We start from the raw sequence: 22,511 nt of genomic DNA on the forward strand, positions 1-22,511 counted from the left end.
CATCAACACCTCCATGGATTTTTACTATGTTTTCATGGTGTTATTGTGAGAGGGGTGCAATTAGATGCAACAAATTTTTAATCTATATGAACCAATGAAACAATAAATTAAAATGATTGTTACCAGATCTAGCAAGTGAATTAGGTATATGTCCTTAATTAGGTAATGCAATTAAGGCTATACGCACGGTTGCTTCATGAATCAAATTAAAGAGACTATTTTGGGAAGTTTGGTAATATATATAGCCTCCTAATTTACGAGATACCTAGCCTTACTTTTTTTGCAAAATGGTTCCAATGTTACTGAGATAATAAAAAAAAAAAGGGCACAAATCCTAATCATTCATCATTAACATATTGTATGTTGAGGAAAATTAGGTAATATAATTAAAAACGTTGTCCCTTTATCTAATAGATATTTCATATATGTAATCATATATCTCTGCCAATTCCTTATCACTCATATATATGAGCATTCATCAACTAATATTCGGGGAATATTATAATTATCATGATATTATTTTTTTAAAAGTTTAAGTGGATAAAAAAAATATAAATATTTATATTTTAAATATTTTTTAAAATAATTTTTTTAAATTTATTTAATTTTTGTATAGATATTTTTTATTTGTTTTATATTATTTTTTTATTTTTAAAATTTACAAAAATTAAATTCTAAATCATTCGAATATAAAATTCTGATATCATATCATAAAATTATTTTATAATAGTGAACAGCTGTAAACTTTGTATGGCTATATGTGTATACATGGAAGATCCAAATCCAAAGATTTATACGTCAATTTTGTATATTATATAGACGTGGAACATGTGTTTCTGCATGTGCCTATCTATTTTATCCCATCACATATATATATCAAGCTCAATTGAATATGTATATATATGACGTTTTTTTTTTTCACATTATAAATGATATATATATGTACCACATTGAAGCTGTTCAATTATTTTCAGCATCGTCGATGATTTAAATTTTGACCCATATAACAACAAGAGCTAACAGAGTAATGGTAGGGACCAGTAATTTTTGTGATTAATAGCCATCAAATAGTTATTAATGATGATCTAATGGTGTGAAATTGGTATGAGATTTCATCTCCTGGCTCACCTTTCTCTGCTGATTATATACTGGTCAAAATTCAATAAAATTGCTGACTCCTAAACTTTTCCTAACAACAATATGGCAACGTGTTAAGATCGTTACTAATTAAGGTGGATTTTTTTTTCTACAACAATATGATAATTAGTTTTCATTGAAAAGATGTTTGTATTGATCATTATCATCTAATAAATAGGTTATTAATGTTAAGAAATTATTTTAATTTCTTAATTTGTTTGTGAACAATACATATATTAATTATAATCATAAATTATGCTATTTTAAATTAAATGACTTATATAATGGTGATCTCAATTATTGTTATAAATGCTAAATTGAATAAGTCATTATTATTTATGATTTAAAATTAAACGAGAATAAAACCAGATACTATCTTTTATTCCTTAGATAATTATCTTTTGGATTTTAGATATTTTATCTTTTGGACTTTAGATACTATTTTATTTGGGTTTTGGGTTTAATGGGTGCCATGTTCAAATATAAATAGGCTTTCAGGATTTCGGTCTCCAATACACCAAGTAGCCTTTGTCGTTCTTTTCCCATCAGAAGAGTCAAAATTCAGCTATATTAGGGATACAGAAGGCTTTGGTTGAGGAATATCGAAAAATTCCGAGTAAAAGTACGCTTTCGCATTATGATATATTTTTGGTGATTCCGAGTTATTGAAATTAATTTATTATAACAATTAATATACAATAGAGGCATATATAAAATTAAGAAAATTAATTCAATCCAAGAAATTAGTTTGCGCGAAGCATCCCTTTGAGATAAATTAACGTGAAAATTATATCATCACAAGCAATAAAAATATACTTGATTATCCATTAATTTAGATTAATATAGTGTTATCCATGGCAATGAGTAGTGGTTTGTTGAACGTTAACATCAATCACCATAATGCCACCCTACATGCATCATTGTACTTTATCCAATTTGTTAAACACAAAAGGATGAGTCACCCTCCTAATCGTTGCATTCATTTAAACAACAAAAGTTTATAATTAGGAGATGATACTCCTAGATCTTCATTTTCTCAAACCTCAGTTTTTTTTTTTTTGAAATAAATAGTGTTCAACACAACAAGGTAGAGCAGCAGAACATAAATAACAGGTTACTCAACGTACAGACCACCATCGATCAACATAATAAGTAAAGTACCCTCTAGTCATTTTCGACATGGCCATCAACAACCAGGAGGTTCACCACCAAGCCACTCGTCGGAGAGCATAAAGGATCTGTTTATTATTTCCATCACCCCTGAGCTTTTATTATTGAAGACTCTACCATTCCTTTCTATCCAAATTGCCCAGATAACAGCAAAAAACCCAATCAACCACCGCCTCCGCTCATTCTTTCTTTGTGAAGCATTCGACCAGCTCTCAAAATGTTGCTTTATTGTACCCGACATAGCCCATATCCTTCCAAGAGCGAATAGCCATGCACACTACACCTGCCAAGTGATCTCACAGCCAATAAAAAGATGAAAAGCAGATTCAACAGACTTACAACATAAAACACACATATTATCATGCTGGTCAATGACTCCTAATTTGCATAGTCTCTCCTTAGTATTCACCCTCTCAACCAAAACAAACCATGAAAATAACTCAACCCTTGGCGGAGCAAAACCCCTCCAAATAGCGCTAGTGAAGCTATAGCTCGTAATTTTCTCCGGGAGTGCTGCTTCCTGCATTACCTGCACAAAGGAATTAGTAGTAAAAATACCAGTTTTATCATATTTCCACACCACCCTGTCCTCCCTCTCAGTTGTTATTCTAACTGACTGCAAGACCTCATGGAGTTGGTGTAAAAGCTCCAGCTCCCACTGAAATAATTCTCTCTTCCACTGAAAACTCCAGATCCATTCTAACCCATCCCAAAACCCGCACTCCCCTATAACAGATCCTGTGAGGTTTGAGACCGAGAAAAGTCTTGGGAACATCTCTTTCAACCTTCCACCAGGCAGCCAGACATCCTCCCAGAACTTGATTGTTCTGCCATTCCCTACATCCATAGATAATCCTCTGATCATCTTTTTTCTGATCTGTGGCTCCCTGATCTGGAGCTGACAGATATCTCTCCAAAGACCCCCTCTTGTAGGAATAGGCTGACCACACAGCATCACAGAGGGATTCATGCTATTACAAGAGCAAACTACTCTCTTCCATAAGGGGCAATCCTCTTTCGAAAACCTCCACCACCACTTGAACAGAAGGGCTGTATTCCTAACCACTGCATCTCCCACTCCTAACCCACCCGCCTTTCTAGGAGCCATCACTATCTCCCATCTCACTAGTGGCATCCCTAACTTCCCATCCTCCTTACTTCACAAGAATCGTCTTTGCAATGAGATCAACTTTTCTGCTACTGTCTTCGGCATCTTGTACAGGCTGAGATAGTATATAGGCAGGCTATTGAGGACGGACTTAATGAGAACTAGCTTGCCCACTTTATTGAGAGTCTTCGCCTTCCACAAGCTCAACTTTTCTTCCACCTTATCAATTACTGGTTTCCAAGTCTTAACTAACCTTGGGTTCGCTCCCAGAGAGATTCCAAGGTATCGGACTGGTAACGAGGCTTCCTTACATCCCAAAAGCTGACACATCTGTCTCATCCAACACTCTTCACAATTAACTGGAATGAAACTGGGCTTCTCAAAATTAATACTCAACCCGGACATCAGTTCAAAGCAGCACAGTAAGCGCTTGTAATTTCTGATAGTCTCTTCCTCTGGAGGACAGAACAGTATTGTATCATCCGCAAACTGCAAGTGTGACAGCTCAATATGATCTCGTCCTACCAAAAGCGGAGCAATGCACCCATTTGTTACCGCCTCTCCGATCATCCGATGAAGGACATCAACAACTAGCACAAACAGAAAGGGCGACAACAGATCTCCTTGTCGTAGACCCCTTTCCATTTTGAATGGCTTTGAAGGGATCCATTTATTAGTACCGACATAGACGCCGAGCATACACATTCCTTAATCCAACCCCGCCACTTCTGGCCAAATCCCATCTTCTGCAGAACTATATCCAAAAAACTCCATTTGACCCTATCATATGCCTTTTAAAAGTCCAGTTTAATTATCGCTGAGCTCCTTCTTCTTGCCTTAATCCACTGCACAGTTTCACAGGCTATCAAAGCCCCATCATGAATTTTCCTGCCTTGCACAAACGCACTCTGAGTCTCACCTGCTAAGCCTGGCATCACGTTTCGCATTCTCCGAACTAGCACCTTAGAGATAACCTTATACACACAACTCACCATACTAATTGGCCGGAGATCTTTGATTTCTGTAGCTCCAACAAACTTTGGTGCCAAAGCCACCCAAGTGATATTCGAATCCGTAGGGAGCCTAGCCGACCGAAAGAACCCCATGACTGCTTCAATGAACTCCTTTCCAATTTTATCCCAGCACTTCTTTATAAAATTCATGTTATACCCGTCACACCCTGGTGCCTTTGTTGACTCACAATCCCACACAACATTCTTTATTTCTTCAGCACTTGGCATCAACTCCAGCCCTGCTGCTTCTTCCTCAGATATCTGCCTTACCAGCCCATCCCGAAATCCTATATTAGGTGAGGTCTCCTGATGGTACAAATCCTTATAAAAATCTCTTATAGCAACTTTAATTCGGGGTTGATTCCTAACTAATCTTCCATGAATTCTCAAGGCATCAATCCGATTTTTCCTCCTCCTTGTCGAGGCTATATTGTGGAAGTACCTAGTGTTTCTGTCCATCTCCTCAGCATGTTTAGATCCAGACATCTGCTTTCAATGGATCTCCTTCCTGATATACCATTAGTAAAATTTATTATTTTTGACTAACAATTAGTTAATAATATTAAAAGTGTATGTGAGCTAAAAGTATATTATTGAATTTTCAGATTAAAAAAATTAGACTGATGGTTAAAAATACGGGTTAAAAACAATTAACTCTACTGGTCATAGAGATATTATATAAAAAATTAAAAAATACAAAACGTTTTCTAATAATAATTAACGGCACAAACTGCCATATAATAATTCAATCAATAATTAACGTGCAATAATTCCAAATGATAACAATAATAATATTATATGTGAGCAACTCAAGAAAAACGTAGAGTACTAGATATGTTGTTTCATGTGATAATAATATGAAGATTCAAATAACTTTCCAGTCAGCTGTTTACAACATTATTAGCTAGCAATCTAGCATGTAATCTTGGAAATAGATCGATAAGCTTCTGTGATCTACCCTAATTTTTCTCTCGGGAAAGGATAATAATATAAAGAAATGATCAATAATGCTTTATAAAGATATCAGCGATTCGGAGGTTGTTGCTTTATCATCAGAGCTTAGCTTGCATAAATGGCACACGTCCCTATCAATACTTGATCATATATATGCAAAAGAATTTAGAAGTGCACTCTTCATTCTTCCTTCTTTATTCTGACATTCTTTCTTTATGGCGTAAAAGTTACATATTATCTGAAAAAGAAAGGTTCGTATCACACATGTATAGCTAATTCGTTAAAGGTTACTTAATTCGGTGCACACGATTTTATTTTGGAGAGAAATTAAAACAGAATCAGTTTTAATCGGTTCGGATTTATGATTTTTTATTGAGTGGATCTGATCCGAATCAAATAAATTTGAATTAGATCGATTCGGATAATTAAGTATCCGATTGAAAATAAAATTTAAATAAACTTAAAAAAAAAATTCAAAAAATTAATCTAAATACTATAAATATAAAATATTAATATTAAAAAAAAGTAATATATCATGGATTTAAATTTAAATAATTATTATAAATTAAAAAACTTCAAGATTATGAAATAAATTTGTATATATATTATCAGATTTTATTTATTTAATTAATATTAAACTAATCAGGTAATCGAATGGTCTGCGGCTAATAAGTTATAATTCAAATGGTATAGTCTCCACATACTCATTTAAAAGGTCACGGGTTTGAGTCTCCCTATCTTTGGTTAAAAAAAATCGAGGGGTCTGCGATCTCAGAACCAATACATAAACCAATTAAAGTCGGGTTTGATCAAGTATAATCCGATTGTACCTGATTACCTATTAGGTCCAAAACCAATATAATTGGATCGAATTGATTTTGGACAGGTAATCGATAAGAGTGGCAAACGGGACGAAATCTGCCGGTCCGACCTGCGTAACCCACCAAAAAAGGCGAGATGAATTGAAAATTTGAAATCGGCAAACTTAAAAAGTCTGTCTAACCCGCACCGTCTAATATGTGGGTTTTAGCAGGGTGGGGACGGGCTTTCCCGGCAGGCCAGCCATTTTTTTTTGTCAGAGCCGTTTTTTACAAATTTTTATAATGTTATTGATTTATAAAATGATGAAGATGATAATTGAAGATGTTCTAAGTTATATTTTGGATTATATTTTATGTTTGATTGATTATAAACTTAAAGATGTTTAATTATATGTTTTGAACAATATTTGTTTGTTTTGGACAATATTGGTTATATTATTTTGTTTCAAAAAATTTGGTTTATGATTATGTTTATTATATATTTATAATTATAAAGACTTTAATGTTTGTGAATTTTAGTGGGACAAGGCTTTGTTGTTGTTTTGTTTTGTTGTTGATGGACCACCCGCCATTAGACAAGATAGGAGAAGAATTTAGGACCGTCTCATTAGGTAAGATAGAACAGTCCAACCCACCAGATGATGAACTTTTGGCGGGATGAGACAGACTTCTCCATTTACCGCTCTTAGTAATCGAATTAGCGGTGCCTATAGACACTCCTAGTGTTATATATATTACCCCTCTAAACAGCTAGGCCTTGCTTTTTTTAATTTTATTTTTTTTACCTTTTTTCTTTTACTTGTTTCATTGCATTTATTTCTACTTAACATAGTTAGGCCTTGTCTATACATCAACAAAATGCTCAAGCATTATTGCTTCAACATTTACCTAACATTTTTTTTTGTTTTTTTCCTTAGGAACGGGATTCTTAACTTGTCGCTATCTGTTTGTGAAAATGATCCAATTAAAGGAATCCACATAAATAAAATGGAAGAAGAAAGCCAAAACTAAAATAATTGATATTCTTGGGCGTCGAGAGAATATAAATCATTTTTGTTTTTTCTAGTTGACTATTCGTTGAGGCCAACCGTATGCGAGGCGGCTATGTCCGTGGAGGGCACGTGAACCATGGCAACCACCCATACAGGAGCAGGACCAGCTATCCAAGAAAGCAAAGAAGGTGCGAAAAGGTAGAGAAGACGAGTTCTTGGGAGACACTTCTCTAGTTCCAAGGGACGAGGAATGGATGCATGACGAGAGGGAGAAACCCGAAGAGGGAGAACAACTAAGGAGGTCCTTTAGCGCGACAGTTAGAGGGGGTAAAACTCTCATAGCACTAGTAGAGAAAAGTAATCCAGAACAAGGTAAGGGAGAAGCTGGAGTTAAGGAGAAAAAGGGCACTGAAGAACCAGAGATAAGACTAGAGAAGCTTGGGGGAATACATAACTTTGTGCTCAATGACGCAGCATTGGAACACCTCCGGAAACCATGGTGGGAAGCACTAATAGTGAGGTTGCTCGGCCGAAAAATCTCATTGCTAGCCCTCACAAGAAGTCTGGAAGCAATGTGGAGCAAACAGGGGAGCATTGAAGTGGTGGACATTGGTAACGACTTCTTCATTGTGAGATTTTACTCACAAGAAGATTTGGATTTTACGCTCACTGGGGGCCATGGAAGATTATGGACCATTACCTGATTCTATGTTTTTGGAAGCCAGACTTTAAGCCTAATGAGGCCATAATAGATAAAATTGCAGCTTGGGTTCGCTTACCAGGGTTGGCGATCAAATACTATGAAGAAAACATGCTAAAAAGAATTCGAAATGTCATTGGAAGAACTCTAAGGGTGGATACACATACTGCAGAAAAGTGCAAAAGAAAGTTTGCCTGCCTATGTATAGAGCTGAACATCACAGAACCTCTTGTTTCACAGTATTCTATCAATGGCCATCGATACTTTGTAAAATACGAGGGCATATATAACATATGTTTCAACTATGGACTGGTGGGTCATGATCGTTCAAACTATTATAAACTCCATGGCTTACAACAGCCAAACCCAGGAATACCTTCAGAGAACCAAGGAGAAAAAGCAGGAGAGAAGACAAATAGACAGGAAGGGGAGGCTGCAGGTAAGGACAATCTTGGTATTAACGCCAATGACAAGGCAAAGGAGTAATTGGAGAAAAAGAGGAGGCGTATGGCCCTTGGATTGTGGTTGCGAAGACAGTGCGAGGAAAAAGAACTGCAAGGACAGACAAAGGTACATGTAGTGGAGCGAATGGAGATAGTGGAAAAGAGGAGCAACCTATCTTGAGGGGTACGAGATACGATATACTCATGAATGAGGGAGAGGATTCTCATGAAGATTCCAACCAGCATGCAGGAAAAGACAAAATAGAAGGGAACCACAATGATCAACGCAACAATACAAAAGGAAAGGAAGTAGTGCAGATCCAGCCCACAAAGGTGGCCTCTAATTCAAGTCCAAAACATGAAGGCCAAAACCAGAAACCCAATAACCAGAAAAACAATGATAAGCCTTTAACTCAAACCAACAGCAACCCAAAGCAATCTAACATAGAGCAAAAAATGACCCAAACCAAAACACAAACACAATACATGCCTCTACCCAAGGCCAAGACTATAGAAAACCACCTAGCCTTCTTAATCAAACCATCAACCATAGACAACAAAATCAAGAATCCATGTGCACTAACCTGGCATCATCCCCTGATCCTACCATAAAAGATACGTTCGTCTCGGAGACAGCACCCATGGATGAAGAGATGGAAAGTCAGGCTGAACCAAAGCCTCCCGATCCACACTCTATGGACATAGAGATCATGATGGAAGCAGCAATTCAATATAAAGAAAGAAGAGCCCAAGAATAGGGAGCTATAATGGATGGCATGGAGATCCAAAATCCAGAAATGGTGATGCAACAGCAAGACAGTGACATGGAGCTTGTCAAAGAAGAAGTCATCACCTCTCCTTGTGACGAGGTACGCTTGAATTGATTTTGCTTTTCACTTCTCCTTCTTGATGATTATATTGATTTGGAACTGTAGAGGGGCGGCCAGTGCCTCCTTTGGTCATACCCTAAAAGAAATTATTAGAATAAACAAACCAGATATGGTTGTCTTTCTGGAAACAAGGTGTAGCGGGGATCAAGCACTAAGGGCTATTAGGAGTTTTGGGTTTAGCAATTTCCATATTGAGGAAGCCAGAGACTTTAGTAGAGGAATTTGAATCCTTTGGAAAGACACATGTCTGAATGTAAATATAGTGAGTTCCCAAACTCAATTTTTTCATATAGAAATAAAAGAAGAGCAGAGACAGCAATGGTTCTTTGCGGCTATATATGCCAGCCCTCATGAGAATACCAGGCGTAACTTATGGGGTACTTTGAGGAGTCTTGTGGATAACATTAGAGGTGAATGGTTGTTAGCGGGTGATTTTAACGAAATAGCATGTCCAAGTGAGAAAAAGAGAGGAGGAAGAGTTGATTCTGGTAACTGCAGAAGATTTAGTGAATGGATAGATAATTGCTCCTTAATAGATCTGGGTTACATTGGCACCAGATTTACATGGAGGGGGCCAAAATGGGAGGGGCTTGATCGTATCTTCAAAAGACTAGACCGTGCGCTCTCGGATGTTAATTGGAGAACCAGATTCCCGGAAGCAAGGATTGATGTACCAACTAGAACCAAGTCGGATTATCACCCGTTGCTCATAGATATGGAACCCCAACACAATGTGGAGAGATTAAAGCCAGCTCTTAAAGACAGGATAGCTCCCCACCAATCCAGCTTCATACCAGGACGGAGAATTCAAGATAATATCATAATAGCCAAAGAAGTGTCTCATTTGATGAAGAAGAAAAGAGGGAAAAAAGGAATAATGACGATCAAATTCGATTTTGAGAAAGCTTATGATCGCCTTAACTGGAACTTCCTCAAGGGTTGCTTGACGAAATTCGGATTGCCTGGTAACTTCACTAAACTGATAATGGAATATGTATCTTCTGTCAATTATAATGTCTTGTGGAATGGGAGAAAAACGCAAGATTTCTGTCCACAACGTGGCTTAAGACAGGGTGATCTTATCTCGCCCTATCTATTTGTAATTGCCATGGATAAGTTGTCTCAGTTAATAGAGGAGCAGGTGGAGAACTCTGTTTGGAAGCCTGTCACTATCAGTAATAGGGGACCTGCCATTTCTCATTTGCTCTTTGCGGATGACCTCTTAGTTTACGTAGAAGGAAGTGTGCAACAGATAGAAATGATTCAAAATATTATGAATGAGTTCTGCCAAGTTTTAGGACTGAAATTTAGTGCAGCGAAGACAGCAATGATTTTCTCTAAGAATGTCAAGCAAGAGATGAAGAGAAAAGTCTTGAGTATATGGCAATACCAGGAAAGCAAATACTTGAGTAGATATCTTGGAGCCCTCATTAACAATAGCAGAAAGAGCAAGGAGAAATTCAAAAATATTCTAGAAAGGACCCAATCAAAGCTCAAGGGATGGAAAGCGCAATGTTTATCTTTAGCGGGAAGAATAACGCTTGCTAAATCCGTCCTTAGTCTGCTGGCATATTTTGAAATACAACATGATAGAATCAACAAAATATATGCCAAGAATTGAGGAAGCCTAAAGAAGATTTGTTTGGGGAAGCAGTGATAGCCACAGAAAAATGCACCATGTGAATTGGGAAACTTTGTGTAAGCCAAAACAACAGGGAGGCTTGGATTTCAGAAACTTAAGTTCGATGAATGATGCGTTCTTGTTGAAATTAATTTGGAGGCTGTTAACCGAACCTGAAGCTTCATGGTCGAAAATCTTTCTCAATAAATATGGGAAGAAAATCAATGGAAGATTGGTTTTGACAAATAGCAGAAACGATTCACCCCTTTGAAAAGAGGTATCCAGATTGTGGACTGTAATGAGAGACCAAATTGAATGGATGATTGAAGATGGGAGAGATGTCAAATTTTGGCTGGACAATTGGGTCAAGAGTGAAGGAAGACTCATTGATGTGGCTAGCAACACCATACCTGAAGACCTAGTTGAAGCCTCTGTGAGAGACTTTATTGATGAAAGAGGTGAATGGAATATTCAGGTATTGCAACAATTTCTACCCACAACAACTATAGAAAAAATTCGATCAATGCCCACACCAAAAGAGAACATTGACAGAGACAACATAGCTTGAAAACACACTGCTAATGAAGAATTATTTGTTGCATCTGCTTATAAAATTAGAGTGAGATTATATGGAGCTGGAAAAACAAAATGGAAGATACTGTGGAAATGGAATGAGCCGGAGAGAATAAAGATTCATATGTGGAAGATAATGCATGGAAGGCTTTTTACAGCACAAAAAAAAGCTAAGCTCCCGGGCACAAACCCAAACTGCCACCACTGTGCAAACTCAGAGAAGACGATATTCACTTGCTTAGAGATTGTCCAAAGACAGCAAGTATTTAGAACCAACTCCTTAACCCTGTGTGATATCCCCAAATTTTTCAACCTCCAGCTGAATCAATGGATTGATCTAAACTTGGAAAATGAGCTTGAAAAATTTTTTCAATATTCTTGGCTCGATAATTTCTTGAAAACTTGCTGGTGGAATTGGCAATGGAGAAATAAGAAAGTTCACAGCCCACCCTTCACAAAATCCCCTATGGCGAACAAAATAATCCTTAATCTGGTTCGAACCAATAGAGAAGCGTTCATAAAACAACGACTAGTTCAGCACAAGTCTGTAAAAAATCAAAATAATGCAAATTAGAAACCTCCACCTCAAGGATGGGTAAAGCTCAATTCGGATGGCTCGGTGCAAAAAAATGAAAAACCTGTGGGGGTGTGGAGGACTTCTAAGAACTCATCATGGGGAGTGGATTGGTGGATTCGTCGCTAATATTGGAAGTTGCCAAGCAACCCAAGCGGAGCTATGGGGTATTTATCATGGTCTTCAAATTGCGTGGGATATGAGTATGCGAAGAATAAAGGTAGAGACAGATTCCCTAGAAGCGTATGAATGTATTAGCAAAGCCTCCTAATAAAGCTGCAGAAGTTTCAATACCCTAGTGAATAAAATTGCTAATCTAAAGGGAAGACCTTGGGAATTGAATTTTTATCATATAAATAGAGAAGTCATCACCTGTTCAGATTGGATGGTAAAGAATGGAGTTAAATATACAACTGGAGTACATTTTATAGATAATCCTCCTCCTGACTTCAAATTGTTATTAGAAGAAGATTGTAAGAGAGCTGACCTTGTAAGTTTGGGTTTAAACTTGTAATTTTTTTTGTTTTTCTTTGGGTCTAGGCCCCGATGGAATACCAAAAAAAAATTGATATTATTTATTTAATTATTTAAAAAACCATGTAGATATAACATAAAAAATTCAAATTTTAATATTTTGGAATAACTAATAACAAATAGATAAGACTGATAATAACAATTAGCGATGTCATTCTTATTAATATGTATCTTTTTTATTTAATTTCTATAAGTAAAACCAATTTAAAAATTATTAATATTTTTCAATTTTTACACAACAAATTTAGCCAATGTATATGAAAAGGTAACAATAATAGAAAGGAAAATATTCTAAACTGTTTCTAACAATTATTCTGAAAGACAACGAAGTCTCCAATAAAAAATCTGATAATCCTAATTACCACTTAATGAACAAATTGACTGATTAATGTGTCATGTAAGTAAGCATGCTCTGTTAACTCAAGAGAAATCATTAATGGAGAGGCTAACAAATTTCACGAAGTAAAAAATTAAAGACTAAAAAAAAAATTTATTGAAACCTCATTGTCCTTGGAAAAAATTATCATGGCCGCAATAAGTATTCACTCAAATATTGTTTTTTGGTCTAAATTAATAGAAAGTTGCAATGGGTTACTACAGAGCTCACTCATAAGTCCAAAGGGCAGGCCTAGACTTTATTGGGCTAATTTTTCTTAACATGATTTGCTGCCAAAAAGCTTCAAAAAACTATCCAAAAACCTTCACGAAAATACAAAAGAAGGATTGATAATATACCACCTAGTGGGAAGAAAAAAACCCAAGCGTTCAGAAGGAACAGTTAGTTGATAAAAAATAAGAGTTTTAAAAATATATATAAGAGAATGATATGAAAGACGATAGCTAAACATCAAATAAAAAAATACATAATAAAAATAGATAATAGGCCAGATAATAATAAATCATAGATTATAATTTTGGTTAAATCTTATTTGATTATTTATTTAAGTTACTCAAACTTCTTTTCCTAAAAATACTAGTTTAACTTATCATATTTAGACATATACATATAAAATTTAGTGAGTTTCATAAATAATAAATATATTTTAAACAAAATTAACAAGAGTCATTTTTTTATTACGAGTATACCCCCAAGATAAAATTATTCAAATTAGTACAAGCATGCATGCATAATGTAGTACAGAGCAATAATGAATTAATGATTTGTTTTATAATAAACTTATAATACAATATTTTAATTGAATAATGGAATTTTAATTATTAAACATAGTATGTTAATTAATAGAGAGACCACTTCGATAAAAATACTAAAAATGTCTTTTTTTTAAACGTTTATATGTGTCATGATATTATTGGACATTTTTATTAAACTGATTAATAATTTATTTTTTAATAAACCAAAACAAAATTGATTTATTATAGCAACAATAATAAACCCAATTATCCGCATTATAATTATTAAACCCGATTTGATCCGATCGATTTACACAATTTAAATCGGATCATGTTTAAATTTTGTGATAAAAAGATAAATATATCCTGATTTTTGTTTAAAAAAAAACAAAATAAAATCATAATCCAATGGTTTATGTAAATTGGTCGGTTCGACCGGATCTAATAACAATTGAGTTTATTGTTATTGTTATAAAAAATCGATTTTATTCTAATTTATTAAAAAATTCAAAAATAACCAGTTCATTAATACATCTAATAATAATGCGACACATAAGTGTTTTTATAAAAAGACGTTTTATGCATCTTTATAAGAGCATCCTCCAATTAATAATTACTCTTACCATAATTGCATACAAATTCAATGGTGCTGCAAATCTGCTTGTCTTACGCATTCATGCACTTAATAATTACTCTTACCATAATTGCATACAAATTCAATGGTGCTGCAAATCTGCTTGTCTTACGCATTCATGCACAATTGATGTATGTCCCTATTCTATTTGCATGCTCCTTAAAATCCTTATCATAACTTATTATACCATCTACCATCTATGTTTCTCCATAATCCAACCCTATAAATATGTATATCAAATCAACTTTTTTTCCGTCCAATATTTTTCACATGTTGCTTATGTATTTCTTATTTATTAATTATTCTTCACTCTCAAGTCTCAACAATACTCATTATCATTAACTTGTTGCATTAAAACTATAATAACTTGAATTTCCCCATGTCAAAAGAAAATGAGGAGTTTTCGACAGAGATTGTGCAGAATGGTGAATCTCTGTCATTCTCAGTGAGAGTGAGGCCTAGAATGCCAGATTTTCTTAGTTCAGTGAACCTAAAATATGTGAAATTGGGTTATGGATACCTCATTACTCATCGTCTCTACTTGTTAATGATGCTGGCACCACCACTCCTTGCTGCTTTAGTTGCTCATCTTGGAAACTTCTTCACTTGGCAAGATCTCTCTCATCACAACCATGGCCTCACTGAGGCTCTATTCATCTCACCACTCTTCTTCTTCCTCCTCTATCTATATATTGACTTCACTCCTCGCTCTACCTATTTGCTTGATTTCGCATGTTTTCGCCCTCCAAATCAATACAAGGTACTCCATCAAAACGCAATCTGAACTCGCCTTTAGATTTTCAATAAAACTTTTTTGGGAACCCCTAGATATAAAGACGGTTAAAATCTCTTTTTTTTAAGATGTTTTTAAAAAATTAAAATTCAATATATATAATTGATTAAAGATTAGACATGCGTGACACCAGGTGATATTTAAATGTATTCGATTTTTTTTTATTTTTATTAAAACACAATTGAATATAAAAACTAAGCATGTACATGGAATAAATGTCTGTGTTCAAAATATATCAAATATACTAACAAGGCAATTCAACAAAGTGTCCCTGTTTCATAGCTTGTAACAAGTAACAAACTTGAAGCTAGTAACATATCATTATTGATGGTTTTTTTTTGGTTTTGACATTGTTTGCAGGTGTCCAAGGCAGAGTTCATTGAATTAGCTAGAAAATCTGGGAATTTCAATGATACTACCATTGAGTTTAAAGAACGAGTTCTTAAGAAATCCGGGATAGGCGACGAGACCTACATGCCAAAGGGAGTTTTCCGGCCAGGTTATAGAACCTCGTTGAAGGATGGGCGAGAAGAGGCGTCCATGGTGATGTTTGGAGCAGTTAAGGAAGTCCTTGGTGCCACAAAAGTAAGACCAAATGATATCAAAATCCTTGTAGTAAACTGTGGAATACTAAATACCACCCCATCTCTCTCATCAATGATCATAAACCATTTCAAGCTTAGACATGATATACACAGCTTTAACCTCGGCGGCATGGGTTGCGCCGCCGGTGTCACGGCCATTGATCTAGCTAGAGACCTTCTTGATGCATATCCAAGCAGTTATGCCCTTGTAGTTAGCACTGAAGTTGTGAGCTCTTCATGGTACACTGGCAATGACATTGACATGCTTATTCCCAATTGCTTCTTTAGAATGGGGGCTGCAGCCGTCATGCTATCCAATTTTCGTCTTCATAGATGGCGCGCCAAGTATGAACTCAAACAGGTAAATATTTTACACAGTCGTGCAATCAGATTTCGCTGTATTACTTTTGGAACATCTTAAATAATGATACTATGGACATTGTTATGTAGTTGGTGAGAACTCACAAGGGAATGGACAATAGAAGCCACAAAAGTATACACCAAAGGGAAGATAGTGAAGGAAGGAAGGGCATTTCGGTAAGCAAAGATGTAACTGAAATTGGAGGGCATGCATTGAAGGCTAACATAACCACATTAGGCCCTCTGGTGTTACCGGTTTCAGAGCAGCTTCATTTCTTCACTAACTTGCTCTTCAAGAAAAGGAAAACAAAGCCGTACATTCCGGATTACAAGCTGGCATTCGAGCACATGTGCATCCTGGCCACAAGCAAGAAAGTTCTGGACGAGATTCAGAAGAATTTGGAGCTGACTGAGGAGTACATGGAAGCGTCAAGGAAGACGTTGGAGCGATTCGGCAACACTTCTAGCAGCAGCATTTGGTATGAACTGGCATACCTTGAGTTTAATTCAAGGGTGAAAAGGGGTGATCGTGTTTGCCAGATTGCATTTGGGTCTGGATTCAAGTGTAATAGTGTTGTTTGGAAGGCTCTAAGGAATGTTAAAACACCAAAATGTTCTCCTTGGTTTAAGGATGAATGACTGAGGAATCATCCCACAAATACATGCAATGATTTAATAGAGACTTGATTTGGAGTTTTAGTTTGTTGGTAAAATAAGATCATCCAAATGATTTTAATAGGTTAAACATGCTATCACTGTAAGAATTATGAGATGAGATAGAAAATATTTGATACCAATTTTCAGACTAAACTTTAGAATGCACCTAGTTTTATTTGATGTAGCAATACATCAAGTTTAATCCACCATTAGATTGCCAATTGCATCTTACATTAAGAGGAACTTGATATTTTAGGCTGCGTTTGTTTATAGAGATAGGACACTAAGACAGGGACACAGAGATACAAAATCGTGTTTAGCAGAAGAGACATGGACAGAGACAATGTGTCCAGAGACACTGAATTGAATTAGTATATTTTGTGTCCATCCTGACAAAAAGGACACGAAGACACTAACAAGAGACACAACTTATTTTTTATTTTATCTTTCATTATTCTTGTTAATTTTTCATATCAAATTTTTTGAATGAAAAAAACAAGAATAAATTGAATTTTCATAGTTTGTTCTAATTTATCACCAAATAGAATACAAGAACACAAAATTTTGTGTCTCTGTCTATCAGTGTCTTATCCTGTCCTGTTCTCAGTGTCTTATCCTGTCTTGTTCTCAGAAACAAACGCAGCCTTAGGGACAAATTTATGAATGAATAGTACATGGTTTTGACCACCCTAGGATACCCCAAAACTTGAGGCAGAGGAAGGATGAAAAGAACATGAAAAGGCATAAAGCACATGGTTCCCAAACACAAGCTCTTAGATTAGATCTAACACACAAGAATAACTAACAATTAATAATTGTAATAGTGGGTAGTGTCAATCACTTAATCTTATATTGCTCCAATATAAATAAATAACCAATGTAAACTAAAGTTATACTTAGAATGAAATTAGAAACAGTTTTCTGGTACAGGAGCATTCACCATTGAGGGTGGTAGAATTTGGTCATTCAACACAAAACTTAAAAGTATGCTGCACTAATGCGCTATGGATGGAAAGACAGAAATTATGGAATGTGGCCTTTTGATATTTAAACCATTTGGTTATGTAATGTGTATCTTTCTTTTCTTTAGCTTATTAGGTGCAGAATAAGCAAAAAATTTCACCTAACAGCAATCTTAAGACAGCATAAAAATAAATAAAACATTGTGCTTATTTTGCTTCTTTACGTTAACCAAAGAAAAGCTAAACATTCCTCATCATGTAATATGAAAAAAATTGACAGCCGGATTTCTTCTATGAAAGTGTCCTCAATAATATAATCAAGGAGTTTAAAAAGAATTACTAGATCACAATCATATGTTCATCAATTCATTTATGCTCTGATACATTATTTACATCAATCATATAATGTGATAAAATGGATCAAAAAATTCATCACCTAAACACATCATCTCCATAGTTGCATTGATGGGAAAAGATTCATCTACCCTCAACTACAGATTTAGACCAAGTAAGAGACATTGAAGAAGTATTAGACTGGCGAATATCTTCAAATGTTGGGTGTGTTGAATAGCTAAAATAATTAGAATACTCAGAAAAAATATCCCCAGATTTCAACTTTAGAAGCAAACAAGTATCCGCATTCTCATTCTCTGATTCTTCTCCTCCCTCATTGTTCTTCCCTTCTAAAATACTCACAACTTGTCTCATGTTTGGTCTTGATTTTGGTTCAGGGTATGCACACAACAATCCCAACTGAAGAACCTTCTCAACTTGTTGCAGATTGAAGTCTCCTTTAGCTCTTAACCTCTCATCAAGTGCATTCATTAGTTCCCCTTTAACCATTAGTCCCCACACAAACTCCACAAGAGGTGGCTTACCTTCTTCCATAGGCCTCCTTCCACACATGACCTCTAAAATCAAGATTCCAAACATGTACACATCCGTGCGAGTCGAGGCTTGTCCGGTCTTGATCACTTCTGGAGCCATGTAACCAACTGTTCCAACCAACTTTGTTGTGCTAGCAACTTGGCCATGGCTATGCATTCTTGCTAATCCAAAGTCTCCAAGCTTTCCATTCATATCTTTATCAAGTAACACATTGCAGGCTTTGATGTCCCTATGCAGAACTTGTTCTTCCCAACCTTCATGCAAATACAACACAGCAAAGGCCACATCTTTGATGATTCTTATTCTCTCTTCACAGTTCAGCATCATGCTCTCATCACAAAACACTCTCTTATCCAAACTCCCATTATCCATGTATTCATAAACTAACAAGAAATTTCCCATGTCTTTCTTGCACCATCCTCTCAGAGCAACCAAGTTTCTCTGCTTCAATCTTCCAAGGCTTGAAATTTCTGCTAGGAACTCTCTCACGCCGTCGTTCTCTTGTGATATTCGCTTCACGGCCACCTCTGCGCCGCCTCTTAGAACACCCTTGTAGACCTTACCATTGCCACCAACTCCAATCACATTTTCTTCACAGAATCCCTTTGTTGCTGCCTCAATTTCTTCATATGTCATTCTGTGTGGCCAATACTCTAACTCCCAATCTTCCATTTCCATTCTCTTCCTTTCAAGCCTTCTCTTTCTCCGAATAAAAAACATTGCAAGCAAAACAAAGACACAAACAACAAAGAAGATACCTACTGTGAACCCTGCAACAAACCCCTTTGACTTGAAAATTGAATCCTTTGGAAGAACAAAAGAGGGTAAACCAGTAGTAATTAGTTCTTCACTTAATGAAAAATTAGTGTTGCTAAAACTCCAAGCAAGAATCTTGTGACTCTCAACTAATTGCCCTGTGGAACTGGTAAATCCAACAAACATCTCATCTACAAAAACTTGAGACAAGTTAAGAGAAACATTCAACAAAGGTTTCATAGGCCTTTTCATACCAACCTTTGCCATGGTAACATTGAGCAAAGAATCCTCATATTCAATCCAAACTTGGTAGTTCTCACCATTGTTGAGCTTCAATTCCTTGAAAGAATCATGATCTTCATCTGGCCAATACCCTGCATCATGAGATGCAACAGAGGTGAGAGAGTTTATGTCAACTCCAACATGGTTGGCGCTTATGTCATCAAACTCCTGGTTCTTGAACACATCAAACTCAACACCAAACACATGGTTGCTTGAATTTCCATTGTTGGTGAAGTTGAAGAGCCCCAGATTCTGAGAAGCAGTGCTTGTACCATGGAATATGCCAGTGACTGGTGTGAAGATGAAGACAAATCCATGGCCAGGAAGAGTGTCCTTAAAAGGTGCCATGGAGAATATAAAGGAAGTGGAAAAAGGGTAGACATAGGAAGAAGAATTTGACTTCTTGGTTTGGATCTTCTTATGGTAAAGTGCACGACCAACTGAGAAAGTTTGGTGATGTGTGAGGGTTAGGATTCTTGAGTCAATGGTTGCATTCCCATACAACAACACATCAGAGGAGTTGAAGCCATTGAAGACAAAATCAGTGGCAGATATTGAGCTCAAAAGAACAACAACTGATGCAAGAAATGGTGGAAGAAGCTGCGAGTTCATGTGCTTCATCATCTTGGTTCAGAACAAGAGAAGAAGATTGAAGAAAATCATGTGTAAGAATAGAAAGGAGCCTTTTGGATTGGATAGTATTTGAAGTTTCCTCAGTCAAATAATGAATAGTGTTGAGTTATAACTTGTAACCATGGATTTATTATAACGGAAAGAAAATTATTTAAAAAGAGTCATAATTTATCTTATTTAGTATTCATTAATTTAGTATTTTTTTTTTATCACATAGAAGACTCTTTTCTTTTGATTTTCATTAAACTATTAATAAACCGTTGATATAAATCAACGAGGAAATTGGCTTAAAATTAAAAAAGATTCAACGATAGATAATATAAATTAAAATTAAATAATGTTCCTCCCAATGGCGGTAACGCTATTTTAATAAACATAACCGTGAGGTGACAGCTAAGAATTTATGAGTGGGGTACATCGGGGTAGGTGGCTTAGCTAAGTGTACGTCAATAGCTTAACTCACTCGTTTTTTTATTTTTTAATTTTAATAGTTTTTTTTTTGTCGTGATTTTTAATGGTTAAATGGCGGCTCATTTTATTGGATATGAGAAATATGTGTGTTGTGTATTATTGTGAAAAATATGGGTGCTAAATATGGATGTGAGAATAGCTTTTTCTAAAATAGGGGTGAAGAAATAGAACCATTTGATATTTTTGTAAAAAAAATTAAGCTTATTAATCAGACAGTTTGATTAGTGTGGAAGAGGAAATTTACATTTTGGTGAAGGTAATCGGACTTAGGAGTAAACACAGATCGGTTTGGTTTGGGTTTATGGTAAAATTAGAACCGAACCGATCAAAATATAATTGGTTTGGTTTGATTTGGATTTACATTTTTTTGTACATGTATCCGAATCAAACAAAACCGATTAAGAACGGATTGGTTCGGTTCGGATAATTGGTTACCCAATGACTTTGAAATTCATAAAAGAAAAACCAAATTTTTATCTTAAAAATTTAATAAGTACAATAAACATGTAACATCAATAGAAATAATCCAAACATGTTAAACACCAAATACATTAAAAACTAAATTTATTAAAATTCAAACATATCAATAATGAATAATCATTGTCTAATAGAAAAGCCATATATATATATGATTGGGTTCGCGAGTTGGTTCGGGTTTCGCACCCCCAAAATCGATACCCGAACCAATTACTAACAAAAGTCATCGGTTTGGTTCGGGTTAGACTCGATTATCCGTTGGTTTCAGAACCAATTTAATTGGTTCGGGTTCGGGTTCGGATGGGTAATCGGGTACCCGCTACCCGTGCTCACCCTCCGATTTGTGTTTAAAAAATTAAAAAAATTTGATGTACACAAATCGGAGTCCGATTTGTGTACATCAAATTTTTTTAATTTTTTAAACACAAATTGGACCTTCCGATTTGCGTACTAAAAAATCGGACGGTCCGATTTTTACTCCTGACACCACACTTGCGTAAAGCACCTATACACTCTAAATCTGCGTTCTACACCATTTTTCCTCCCACATCTAAATTAAAAAGTGTTAAATGGCTTAGTATATATTATAAGGATTTTTTAATATAAATTAAATAATTCTATTATTTACCGATTTAAATAATTTCCAGCGTTTTTACAAAATTGCGTCGTATCTCATATTTTGTTTATAGTGTAAATAAATTGATTTTACGCGACTATATACAAAATATGGTTGAAAACGAGACGACCCTGTGATTGTGCACATGCGTTGTGTAACGTGCTATTTCGTTTACAGTGTAAACGAAAAACGCATAACTCTAATTCGTTAAATACGCTTAGCGACGCCTACAAAAGGAGTTTCGTTCACATGTTCGGAAGAAGACAAAAACCTTTGATTTTCCAACACTTTTCTCCCACTTTATTCTTATCTGACTTTAATGTTATGGCGGGCGCTCAGTAGCCCGATGCGAATATTAACAAGCTGAATGCGATGTGGCATGTTGGTAAACAGAAAACTTTTAGGTTGATGTTGTTATTTTAATGTTTAGGTTTATAGTATATGAAACAAGTTGTCATGTTAGTCCTATGCTAAGTTGATTGTAGAAGTAATGTGCAATAGATACTAATTCTAGCAATATATATCTGTAAGTAGTTTGAATGACCCGATAGAATGTTAGAGGAATTTTGAGTTATGAATTTGGTTGGTCTATACTATTTTATTATATGATTTTATGTAAAATAGCAGATGAATTAGATGAAAAATGTATGTTATTATTTGTTTACGTAATTTTGTCTATGTACTGTAAATTACATAAACGTTAGTTGATTTAATTACGAAATTTTTATCTAGATATT

General features: G+C 35.4%; 4 protein-coding genes across 4 annotated transcripts; 1 reads left to right on the top strand and 3 right to left on the bottom strand.

The window, feature by feature from the left end:
* On the bottom strand, positions 2,585–3,415 carry LOC107619973. Its single transcript, XM_016322199.1, has one exon. It carries the CDS (start codon positions 3,413–3,415, stop codon positions 2,585–2,587), a length of 831 nt encoding a protein of 276 aa, XP_016177685.1.
* On the bottom strand, positions 3,467–4,120 carry LOC107619974. Its single transcript, XM_016322200.1, has one exon. It carries the CDS (start codon positions 4,118–4,120, stop codon positions 3,467–3,469), a length of 654 nt encoding a protein of 217 aa, XP_016177686.1.
* Positions 14,565–16,842, top strand: LOC107622224 (3-ketoacyl-CoA synthase 15). The gene is made up of 3 exons (XM_016324105.2): positions 14,565–15,055; positions 15,449–16,033; positions 16,123–16,842. The coding sequence occupies exons 1-3, from the start codon at positions 14,675–14,677 to the stop codon at positions 16,669–16,671; spliced, it is 1,515 nt and encodes a 504-aa protein (XP_016179591.1). The 5' UTR covers positions 14,565–14,674; the 3' UTR covers positions 16,672–16,842.
* On the bottom strand, positions 17,948–20,322 carry LOC107624318 (L-type lectin-domain containing receptor kinase VII.1). The gene has a single exon (XM_016326817.2). It carries the CDS (start codon positions 20,199–20,201, stop codon positions 18,129–18,131), a length of 2,073 nt encoding a protein of 690 aa, XP_016182303.1. The 5' UTR covers positions 20,202–20,322; the 3' UTR covers positions 17,948–18,128.

This window comes from Arachis ipaensis, chromosome B10 (genome assembly GCF_000816755.2).
Source record: "Arachis ipaensis cultivar K30076 chromosome B10, Araip1.1, whole genome shotgun sequence".
NCBI classification, from domain to species: domain Eukaryota; kingdom Viridiplantae; phylum Streptophyta; class Magnoliopsida; order Fabales; family Fabaceae; genus Arachis; species Arachis ipaensis.

Coding starts and splice junctions, on each gene's coding strand:
- LOC107619974 (XM_016322200.1), bottom strand. CDS start 4,120: ATGTGTATGCTCGGCGTCTATGTCGGTACTAATAAATGGATCCCTTCA.
- LOC107624318 (XM_016326817.2), bottom strand. CDS start 20,201: ATGATGAAGCACATGAACTCGCAGCTTCTTCCACCATTTCTTGCATCA.
- LOC107619973 (XM_016322199.1), bottom strand. CDS start 3,415: ATGGCTCCTAGAAAGGCGGGTGGGTTAGGAGTGGGAGATGCAGTGGTT.
- LOC107622224 (XM_016324105.2), top strand. CDS start 14,675: ATGTCAAAAGAAAATGAGGAGTTTTCGACAGAGATTGTGCAGAATGGT. Junction 15,056..15,448: donor GCCCTCCAAATCAATACAAG/GTACTCCATCAA, acceptor CATTGTTTGCAG/GTGTCCAAGGCAGAGTTCAT. Junction 16,034..16,122: donor CCAAGTATGAACTCAAACAG/GTAAATATTTTA, acceptor ATTGTTATGTAG/TTGGTGAGAACTCACAAGGG.